The 12,334-nt window shown below is 41.7% G+C and overlaps 1 protein-coding gene across 1 annotated transcript in view; it reads right to left on the reverse strand.

Moving 5' to 3' along the window:
• The window catches only part of LOC108796048 (galactoside 2-alpha-L-fucosyltransferase 2-like), a 15,516-nt gene extending 3,937 nt beyond the window's left edge, over positions 1 to 11,579 (reverse strand). Inside the window, exon 1 of the mRNA XM_018567427.1 lies at positions 11,487 to 11,579. Coding sequence (XP_018422929.1) covers positions 11,487 to 11,579 — 93 coding nt within the window. The remainder of the gene's footprint in view (positions 1 to 11,486) is intronic.
• Between the last annotated feature and the right edge of the window lie 755 nt (positions 11,580 to 12,334).

Below are 12,334 nucleotides of genomic sequence, written 5' to 3' on the forward strand. Positions count from 1 at the left end.
TACAGAGCTATAAGGAGCCACCCAATGACAGAGCCGATGATGCGGGCAGGCTGGTCGGCCGGGTGCATGTGTCAGAGAGGCGGCGGTGGGAGGGAGCCACTGCACCTGCGGCCAAGGCAGACCCCCACAACCAGGGTCAACGGCAGACCCCCCCACAACCAGGGTCCAGGGAGCCCCCACTGACCACCAGGTGACAGGTAAGGTAAGGTAACAAATTTTTTTTAAATAAATTCCAGGGACATTTTTAAATGTCCCCAGGAACATAATCCCCATAACTCTGGTTACGCCACTGCTGGCCGCTCACAGCACTCTCCTCCCGCAGCGCTTGGCTGCCTGTGACACTTTCTCTCCTCCCCGCTGGGACACAGAGCTGCGCCCAGCAGGGAGGAAAGAAAGCAGGGATGCGCCACTGTATCAGCAGAAAAATTTCACTTTCGGCATCTAGCCAAAAGTGACATTTTTGGCCGATATGTTTCGGCGGCCGATATATCGGTGCATCCCTAACAGGAAGTGATGTAAAGCACTTCCTGTTCATTCATAACTGGGGACACATAGTACTATGTGTACTAGAAAGGCATTTCCACAGGAAATGCCTTTCTCTTTTACAAAAAATGTGGGTATTATTATGTTTGTGGGCACTAAAATTCATATAAATGTATTTTGTAATGAAAATATAGATTTAATTAAACAGCAGTGCAGTTATCATGTGGCATAAAAAAAAAACTAAAACTGCCAACAATTTCTTTTACACAGTCTTGGGCCTAAAATCTGCATTTTAACATTTGTTGTCAGAGACATTTTTTTTTATTTTTGCACACAAGTGTAATGTATTTATCAATTTGAATTTAATAAAAGTTCAAAAGGGTATTTTACTATAGGAGCCTTTTTGTGTGTTGCATTGCTTGATGTGGAAGCTCATGAAGAAAGAAATAGAATTGTGGAAAGTTTGGATTTATAAGAAAGCGCTGTAGTTATATCAGGTCTTTTTTTGTGACTTTGTGTGAACACAAGGTGTGAGATTGCACCTTGAATGGAGTGCATCATTCAGGGGTGCAAGAAGATAATTCACAAGAAGGGATACACAGAGAGAATTTTAAAAAACTGGAGCAGACAAAATGTGGAGCAGCTGTGCGTTGCAACCAATCAGGTTCTCCCTTTCATTTTCAAATCTTAACTGAACAAACTGTAGAGAGAGGCTGATTGGTTGCCATGGGCAACTACTCCAGATGGACCAAACCAAGCTTTTTAAGTGAACATGGCAGCTAGAGGCTTAAGACAAACCTTTTAACACTGCTGGGGTGCATACAATGGTTAGCTTTTAGTAATTTATGTAAATCTTTTATCTCAAAAGGTAGAAAAAAAACTGTTGCTGTAACTGCTTAAAAAGTGTTAGTTGGAGTTTGGCTTTGATTTGTAAAGTAGGGCACACAGAGAGCAAATTTGCCTCTGCATTGGTGACCCTATTCCATCAGCAGAAGTCGGTCCTTAGATTGGCGTTTGCTGAAGGAACATGTTGGAAAATCTTCAGCCGAACACTGCTTGCAAACAATCAGCTGCAAGCACCATTTGGATATTCTGACAGTGGCCGATGCCATTGTCAGGGTACAATAGAATTGGCGGGGATTTGTCCATCCATGCTCTTCAGCATGGATGGATGAATCTGTTCTATTTTTTTGTTTAGCCCGCGGGGTCAATAGAACTGTGTATACGCTACTTTAGTCAAGTCCATCTAAATTTGCTAGTGCATCTAACACTACCCTCTCTACAGTTTAGTAAACAGTCAGATTATGTCAATTAATTCAAAGCCTTATATAATAGGTTCAGAGAACGAGGATACTCACATAGGACTTTAAAAAGAAGTAAAATAAAAGTAAACGAAAGAACAAGATCTGAATTTCTTAAAGATAAATGCCAGGAAAATAACAAGTTCCCAGAGCAGGAAAAGAACTTCACACGGATGATTACAAAATATGGTTCTGGATGGGAAAAATTGAGATACATCATGACCAAGCATTGGCATATCCTTAAACTATGTCCAAATCTATCTAAAATAGTGGGTCCGATACCTCTGTTAACAGCACGGAGATCCCCAAATCTGAAAGACGCCCTAGTAAGCTCGGAATATAGACCCAAGTATATATATCGCATGGGTCTAACAAACCGAGGGGGATGTTTCCCTGTGGTAAATGCCGGATATGTCCTTTAGTGGATAAAACCAGGGCCGGCCTTAGGGGTGTGCGAGCCGTGCGGCCGCACAGGGCGCCATGGCAACAAGGGCGCCGTGCGGCCGTCACAGCTCGTCCTGTGGGCAATTGTAGTTTCACATTTATTGTTTACCTTCTGTTGTTCTATTTGATAAGAATACTTCTATTGTGCCTACAAGTTTAATACCTTTGAATAAAAGTTTTATTTTTATCACACTTTTTAATATGTTTCTTTGCGGCTTAACAAAATAGGAGTCTTTAAATGGTGCATATATTGGGGAAAATGGGTGTGGTTACGGGGGCGTGGCCACTAAAGGGTGTGGCCACTGAGGGGCGCTGTAAAGCTTTCTCGCACAGGGCGCCTAAAGGCCTAAGGCCGGCCCTGGATAAAACCAATACTTTTAAAAACACAGAAGGCCCAAAACTGTACAATATAACCCATTTTATTAATTGTGGTATTAGTAAAGTAATCTATCAACTAGAATGTCCATGCCATAAGTACTATATAGGAAAAACAAAACCACAGTTACGGATTCGAATCGGGGAACATCTGAACGACATTAAGAAAAAAGACAAAGATAGTCCTATAGCCACACATTTTGCGGAGTTTTATGGTGGTTCACCGGATGGTATAAAAGTAAAGGTGATATACACACTAAATCTACCCCCATGCAGGAGGGGATTTTGACACCATTCTTCTCCAAAAAGAAAAGATGTGGGTTTATCGATTAAACACTTTGGTACCCGCTGGTCTAAATAACAAATTCAATTTAAATATGTTTCTGTGAAGCTCCCCAAGGAGTCATAAGGCTTTATGAATCTCCTACTACCCGCAACAAGTTCAGGCATTCACCTGTTATGATGTTGTTTTATATTGATACACTCACATTTGTTTTATATGCTATCTTTGCTTTACTGATGGTTTTTTTGCAAAGAGAAACTTGGCCCAATAATACCTGCAGGCCTGATTAATGATGGTCCACAGGTGAGGACGGCAGTTATATGCATCCTACACCTGGGAACCTGCATGTCCTGACGAAGCCCCTGGGGGAGGGGCGAAACGCGTAGACGCTGCATACCTAAATGGTTGGATTAACCGGAGAATATCAGACACATTGCTATAATGTCCTGACCCCAAGCGCTCTTTGGGTCCTCTAGATCAGTGGTTCTCAACCTGTATAACCTCAGGACCCACATTTGTCCTTGTTCATTAAGTCGCGACCCAAGTCGCACTGCCATGGAATGCACAACATTGCGGTACCGCACGTTTCGTGTGATCGAATTGTGGGTGGGAGGTGCGTTTGGGGTGCCATTCAAAAGATCCACCCAGTCTCCATACCTTACAAGAATTGGAGTTGATCCTCAGCCTGGGGTCCAGTGTGGACTGCTGTGCTGTGACCAAGCTTCATCCATATGTGCAATGCTTGTACAGCTCCCTTTGCATGTCCTATAGAGGTGCCGTGAGCCAGAATGTGACATTACTCTGGTCCAGGCACCTCAGCAGGACACATGAGGGAGCTGTACGAATGGATGCAGCTCCCTCGCGGCCATAGCCCCAGCCCATCCCACTTCAAGCTGACACTCTGCACCGGGCAGCATATTTTAAATGGCTGTTTGGCGCGCAAGAACTGACAGTGCTGCAAAAGGAGGAGGCTGAGGAGCCTCTCACTTAGAAAAGTGGAAGGCATGCCCACTGAACATGTAGTCGCGACCCACTTTTGGGTCACGACCCACCAGTTGAGAACCAAGGCTCTAGATGCACCGTGAATTGCCTTTATATATCCTCAATCTGAACGTCTTTTGCTCCCGAGACATACTGCGGACTTTCCACACATATCCTCAGGTTGAGGCACATCCTGGATTCCTTTCCAAAGAGCAAAGCCACGTAATCATCGGAAAAGATTTAAAGAGGTTATCTCTAAACAGACGAACAGGATATGTGTGTAGGACTGCAGAACTTTCTTGGATGAAATAGTGGAATTGGCTATTACTCCACTCCTAAAAAATACACCCTTACTTTTAAAATATTAAGGGGAAGACTCATCTACTATCGTTCACTCACATAACCAACTATATCAGTACTCACAATTAGATATACCTACTGATAAAAACCAGAACCTGCACAATCTTCTTTGGAACAACACACTTTTGATCCGGGACATTGCACAAGAAAGGAGTCCATTGACTGCTTGGAAACAATTTAACAAGCTTTTGTTCACAAAATATCTAACCCCTGTACCACGGGAATTAATCCATTAAAGGAGCTACTATTTAGTATCTCACTGCCGATCACAGGCATATACAAATGAAATTAGGTGGCAACCTGTGGGGTATATACAGTATATTGTCTTCAAATTGTGATACATAGGGAACACAGGGTTAATCCCTTTCACCTGGAGTGTATGTCATCCCAACTTGAAAGCTGGTTTTTGTGGTCTTGATTTTTATGTGCCCAATATACAGTAGATAGTTTTTATATGTCCTATCAAATAACTATTTCAATTACAGTCAGTATTGCCTTTTCACTGTTTTTAATTGGTTGACAGTAAGATGTTGGCTGTGTTCACTATTTATATGAATAAAGTTTTTCTATTATATTCAATTTTGGTCTGTCCCGATCTGTAGTTAACCCTTGGACTGTCCATACTATAGAGTCAGTGCGATCCTGTTTTTTTGTTTATGCTATTTGCCGGTTACTGATGTGGTAGACAAACCTTCCAAAAGGGTAATTTTTGGAGCTTTGAATCTCCAGGAGTAAAATAACCCCTTGTTGTTTCAAATTAATTATCTCTGATCTATTGGTCATAGCTTTTCTCTGTTTTCTCTGGTTGCGTTCGCTCAGATACCCTGCATTTGGTTATTTTAAATCACAGCCAACATCTTCTGTACAAAAAGGGAATTTTTTAATTGTATCATATTAGACAGACATTATGGCCTACACTTTAAGCAATGAAATAGATGAGGAGATAAAGGAAGCCTTTAGGGGAGATGGTTCACAGATACAAGGAATTGAAAATGAAATAAGGGGGAAATTTAGACAACATAAAAAATTAGTTATTAAACATCTAAATAGAAAATGGGATGTAATGTCCTTGGTGTCCTATGTACAGGCAGGCATGATCCCCAGAGGCCTAAGGAATAAAACAGTGCCAGCTGAACACCTTTACAATGAAAATGTTCTTGAAAAATGGAACAAACAGTGCATTGAACATGGCCTTATGACCATGAAACCTATTATAGAGGAAGAAAAAACCCAAATGCAAGACCTAGAATCACAGATAGAGGAGAGTGCAAAGGTATTAGAGCCCCTCAAGGAAAATGAAACTTTAAAAAAATCAAATGATATGTTACGGAGGGAAGTTGAAAGAATTCAAAGAAATCTGAGACAATCTAAACAAGCAAAATTCCAGAGAGATGTCGAGGATTGGGAGAGGGGAGACCCATTTGATCTTACTCAGAGCAGAGGGAGAAGTCTCCCAAGAAGAAAACCTCGTAGAAGCAGAGAGAGATGAGCAGCGGGTTTTTCTACAAGTGAAATTAAAAGCGATATTTCAACCAAATCGGTCAGTTTTTTAGAGATGAGAGAGGATGGACAACACATGAGAACAAGAAACACAGGAAGAATAGACGGTCCCGAAAAAGAAAACACAATAAACCAAGGTGCCCTCGTTCCAAACAAAACGATATTGACCCCATGCCTTCCACAGGGAGAGGAACAAACAAAGAATGTCATAAACCTAACTGAGTTTCCATTAACCCTTTTGCTGCCAAGCCCTCCAAAACATTTTTCAATTCAGCCGGCCACGCCATTTTTGCAGTTTTTCCCATTGATTTGATTTTCAATTGCGCAAATGTTTCTCAAATTAATATTAAACCGATAAAAATACACAAATCAATTGATAAAACACACTAAAATCAGTATTGGTGCACTAAAAAAAATTATTTTATGACTAAATCTAAAAGATAAAACGGTATTGATTTCATAAATAACAAATATTTGCAAATTTGTAATTGCGCCTTTTTGCGAAAAGGTAAAAAAATGAAGGTACGCAAAACTGTAAATAAGCGACTTATGTTAAAAATTGTTTTTACACTGTGTTGGTGTTTGTGTTGTGATAAAATGATACAGGCGTATATTTAATTGCAACACAAGGTATCACAACGCATGGCAATGCATCACAAGGCTTTGCCATGCGCTGCCACAGTGAATTTATTGTTTGGTTTTTTAAAGAAAATAAATAAATAAATCATGCACTGTGGTGCGTTCTAACAACGCACTGCAGCGCATGTGCATGGCGTACACCCCAATATGTGTATGTTATGTGGGTGGAGGGAGGGGTTCTGCTTTTTTTATTAGTTTTTTCTTTTTTTTTCTTTTTTTTTGAATTTTAATTTTTTTACATTTTCTATTTTTTTTTTTTTTTTACTGTTGGGGGTGGGCTTCGGGGAAATATCTGGGGTATAAACAGACCCCAGAAATTTCCCTTTTGAAATAGAACAAGAAATTGAGGACATAGAGTCCTCTATTTCTTTTTCTGCAACCCCAGTACTCAGTACAGAGGCTTCCCATTCATTAAGAAACTGATGATAGCAAAATATTTTTACTATCACCAGTTTATGAATGGGGAGAAGCCTCTATAGTGAGTGCTACTCCATATTCATAAATTCTTGAATGAACAGTAAGTGATGTAAATTACAGCCTGTTCATTCATAACTGGGGACACATAGTACTGTGTGTCCCCAGTTATTTACAAACACCGGAGTGATCCGACAATCACTCCGAACAGTTCTGCTATAAGTTTATGTTCGCTAAAGCGACCATGAGTTTATAGCAGAACTGTAAATGCCACCGACGTAAGGCATACTGAGCTGGCCAGCCGGGAACACTTTTGTTCCGCCGTATGCCTTATGTCGGTGGCAGCGAAAGGGTTAAACAAACACCATGTTAACCTCCTAAAGAGGGGTTTGTCCTTCTCCCCAGTGGATGGCATGGATGAATTCATTATTTTTAAGGACCAAAACTTATTCCTAAGGAATGTCTATCTAAGATATATCCATGAAAATAAAAGAGAGTATATAGGATCCGATTTGAAGAGTAAACAAAATGAAGATCCCTTAGATGCCCAAGCTTTAAAAGATTTGGAGGCTCTACTAGAGGAAAACTTAGAATTCCAGGAGCAAGAGGTGGGAGATACAAAAAGAGTAACATCCCTAAAAAAGAAATCAAAAACAATGCCCAATATCCTAAATAATCGACATTTAGCACTTTTCAAAGAATTAGTCCACAATGATTTAAAACAAATAGATTGGTCAATAAGGGGAACAGATAATTTAACAAGATCCGAAAGGAAGGCCCTAAAAGAACTTAAAATGGCTCCAGATATAGTGATCAAAAATAGTGATAAAGGGGGTAATGTGGTTTTACTCCCAGAAAGTATGTATGTAACAGAAGTAGAACGGTTACTAAATGATGTGCACACATACGTTAAACTGAAAGAATCCCCCTTTAAGAAACTAAGTGTAGACTTTAATTTCAAAATTGACTTGGCGTTTGAAGCAGCACTGTTAACTAAAAGAATTTCGTTTTTCTAAAGATAGGACAATACAATACCCCTACATTTTCCATGATTCTGAAAATACACAAAAATCCCAATAACCCCGCAGGAAGGCCAATTGTTTCAGCTATGGAAGGGCCCCCAGAGAATCTTGGGAAATATCTGGACTCACTATTGAAGGACATGGTTTGGCAGCTACCCTCCTACATCCGTGACACCAAGGATGTTCTAAATAAACTGTCAGGTTTGGAGATACGAAAGGACACACTACTGGTGGGGATTGATGTAGGATCGCTGTACACATCGATCCCCCATGAATGGGGCCTAAGAGCAGTAGAACATTTTCTGCAAAAACATTACCCTGAAATGGCACGACAAAATTAGTTCCTATTCTAGAATTTGCCCTGGAGAACAATTATTTTCAATTCTCAGGCAACTTCTATAGACAGTTAAGAGGCACTGCTATAGGAGCCCCATGGGCCCCCTCGTATGCCTGCCTCCCCCTCGGTCTGTGGGAGTCACAAGTAGCCTACGAACATCCACTATACCTAAGACATGCAGATGTCTGGCTTATGTATATTGATGATGTGCTGTTATTATGGAACGGTGGTGAAGACCTGCTAAGGACATTCGTCTCAGATTTAAATAATGAGAGGAATTTTAAATTCATCCTTCACCTATAGTAGAGATCAACTCTCCTTCTTGGAACTACTTATCGGGGTGGAGAACGGTGGACTGGTCACGAAAACCTTTCGGAAAGCAACAGCGGCAAATACCTTGCTGCATGCCACAAGCCACCATCCTCCACCTTTGAAACAGGGGATTCCAACTGGCCAATTCCTCCGGATTAAAAAAAACTGTTGTAAACAGGCAGATTATGTCAATGAATCCAAAGCCTTCTATAATAGGTTCAGAGAACGAGGATACTCACATGCTATCACACAGGAGCTTGTTATCCCCTGTGTGATAGCAATAAAGTTAAGTGAAAAAAGTATTTAATAAAAGTGAATAAAAGAAATTAAAATTAAAAAAAAAACTGATAAAGTAAAAAAAAGAAACCATTATTAATAATAATAATCCCCAGAGCCCAACTTGAGACCCCAACAGTCCACCGTGGACCCCCACAGCGCACCTGAGACTCCGCACAGCCCATCTGAGACCCCCACAGGCAGGGCCGGTGCTACCACTAGGCAAACTAGGGCGCACTTCTGCCTAGGGCATAGCCGCGACCACTCACCCCCCATCTATTTCAAATTGCAAAAGCCAATAGCAGGCTGGCTATTGCACCCACCCACTAAGAAGAGGAGTGGAACTGAGACACAACTTTTCTCTCTCAGGTCCGCTCCTCTGCTCAGTGGGTGGGATTAGAATAGCCGGTCTGCTATTGGCTATTTCAAATTAAATTACATCTATCTGTCGCCTGCAGAAACTTGCCGGCAGTAGAAATGGGGGCGCGCACGTGGGGGAGGTAAGGGGTTGCGCCATGGAAGAGGGGCTGGGGGGTGCAAGCAGCTGGTCTTGCCTAGGGTGCAAAATAGTCTAGCACCAGCCCTGCCCACAGGCCACCTGAGACCACACCAGCCTACCTGAAACTCCGCACAGCCGACCAGAGAACCCCAAGCCCACCTGAAACTCTGCACAGTCCACCTGGGACCACCACAGCCCTCCTGAGACCCCACACAGCCCACTTGAGACTCCCCACAGCCCACCTGAGGTGCCTACAGCCCACCTGAAACTCCTCACAGCCCACCTGATGGCGGTGCACATGTGCAGAATGCTAGTACTATGTGTCCCCAGTTATTTAGCTGGAGTGGTCAGCTAAAAAGGGCGGAGAAGGAAGCGCTGAAGCCAGCGCGGGGGGCGGAGGAGGGAGCGCTGTCACTTAAGGATGGCCAAACAGTGAGGAGAGAAAGAGCCGCCGACTGTCAGATCCTGGCCGAGTGGCTCTCTCTCTCCTCACCTCTAGGTCATCCTGAATGACAGCTCCCTGCTGAGCCGCGGCTGTGTTGGCCACCTGGCACCCGTGTTGCCATGGCGCCCTGTGCTTGCCATGGCAACAGGAGCGAGGGGGCGCAGCCAGACCGGCCCTGGCTGTGCCCCCTCTCAGCTGCGCTTGAGGCGAATGCCTCACTCGCCCCATGGTAGCTACAGGCCTGTGTTACACCCTGAATATAGGCGTTTCATAAAACATAATGAGAAATGTAAACATAGTCTTAAAGTCTTAAATATATTGTGATATAGAACTTGTACTATATAGTATATAGAAATTGAACTCAGGTGTGATAAACCAGAGTTAAGTTATGTTTTAACAGGGTGGGCAAACACTTTATCACACAGGGCCATGTGGGTTTGGATTTTGTTTTCCCTTAATAACAAAAACTTAATAACAAAAACCTTCCTTTAAAAACTGCATGTTGTGTTTATTTGTGTTATCTTTGACTAATATTTAAATTTGTTTGATGATCTGAAACATTAAAGTATGACAAACGTGCAAAACAATGAAAAATCAGGAAGGGGGCCAACACTTTTTCACACAACTGTATATCATTTTGGAAAGGCAGCATATTTTGCCTTCCTTTCGCTAATCATTATCAACAATCTGAGAATATTGTTATTGTTCTTTATTCACAATGGACAGCATTATATGAATGACGACTGGGGCACCGGACTTATTTACAGTAAGGGGTATCTCATATACAAAATATACAGACCATATAAGTGAAGATTTAAGCAAGCCTTCTCTATAACAGTCCTGAAGAAGCAGATAAAATCCACAAAATGGAGTCAACCTTCTAAGGGAAGAATAAATGTAATACAGGTATTCCTCACTTAACGACCTAGTTCCGTTCCTACGACCAGGTCGTTAAACAGATTGGTCGTTAAGTGAGGAACTCTATACAGTACTGTACTGCATTAGTACAGTACTGTATAGCGTTGCCGATGTACAGTACCGAACAGTGTACTGTACATCGGGCAATGGAAATACTTACCGGAACCCGCAGTGAAGATCGGAGGACGTCACTTCCGCCGGCGACACGGCGCACTGACGCTGACGCGCATGGTCGGAGGTCGATCGGCGGTCCGTCGTAAGTGCGAGTGGTCGCAAAACAGGTAAGTCGGTAAGCGAGGAACATCTGTATACTAAATACTGTAATGGTCTAAAAAATACTACTGTATATATTGCAAGTCTATGATTTTAGTATATATTTTGAATTTTAATATTTATTAATAATAAAATGTTTTCAATTTCTTGGGTGCTATATGCAAAGTACCTTGTTTCTTCTTATTAGTTACAGTATATACAAAGTACAATGTGACCGCAAACAATAGACACGGAGGCTTAAAGTGTATTTCCACTTTTGCAACCAAATTGGGAAATACATCTACAAATTCCTATTACATAGCATGACATATTTAAAATACGTTAACATAGACAATTATGCAATTTACAATAAATTTCATCAGAAAAATTTAATTTTCTGCTAGATATAAAGAAAATTATGTTCAGATTAAGACTTCAGGACTGATGCAGTAAAATTGGAGAAAAGAAACGGAGTAAAAAAATTAGAGTTGTTGGCAATAGCAACCAATCAAGGTTTATTCGTCGTTTTATTAAAGCTCATCTCCAGGCAAACCAAAAAACTACAGTTGCAATGGGGCTGCCCCTGCACTGCAAGGGTTAAGTGCTTGTTTATGCCAAGGGGACAAGAAAAGCTATTCTTCTTACCTGATCCCCACTCCTGCTGGCTTCCTCCAGACTGCTGGACCAGTCCTTGCAGCCTCCTCTCCTCTTCCCTTCATCGGTTCCACAGACCTTCATTAGACATGAGGATGCTGAGGGAAATTCTACCAGTTGGGGCAGAGGGGAGAGAGGTGAGCGCTGACCGCTGGGGAAGCAGGATCAGGTAAGTAAAAGTGCTTTATTCCAGTGCCCTAGGCATAAATGAGCACTTAACCCTTGCAGTGTGGGGTTAGCCCTACTGCAAGGATAGCTTTTTGGTTTGCCCAGATATGGGCTTTAAACTTTTAACAATAATTCTGATTGATCGCCAAGGGCAACAACTGTGTGATCCTTCTTGTTCCTGAAGCATCATCTGTTCTGTGCCATACGAGTTAATGTAACAATTCTTATGCAAAGGAACTACATTTAAGTCCTGCTGTATTCCATCAAGCATTAGCAAAGGTATTGTCAAAATTCTCAAGACCAGACTGTCTATTGCAATAAATTGATGATATTTTGTTAAATACAGAAAGTCAGGAACAGCATTTAATCATTTTAAAAGAGTTGCTTACTCTTTTGCAAGATGCAGGTTTTAAGCTGAATACACACAAAGTTCAGCTTATGAAGCATGAGGTTACATTTCTTGGGGTCCTGATCAGCCCTGGAAAACGACAACCTCTGTATGAAAGGATTGAAGCTATCCCTTTACTTTCTGTGCCAACATCATTCAAAACATTAAGACAGTCCTTGGGATTTTTGAACTATTCCAGAGTTTTCTTAGAGTAATTTTCTGAAAAAGCAAGACCCTCGTATGATCTGTTGAAATTTAATGAGGAAAAGGGATTTGGACCGTG

The sequence above is a fragment of the Nanorana parkeri genome, unplaced genomic scaffold (assembly GCF_000935625.1).
Source record: "Nanorana parkeri isolate BGI_ZX_2015 unplaced genomic scaffold, ASM93562v1 scaffold1048, whole genome shotgun sequence".
NCBI lineage: Eukaryota > Metazoa > Chordata > Amphibia > Anura > Dicroglossidae > Nanorana > Nanorana parkeri.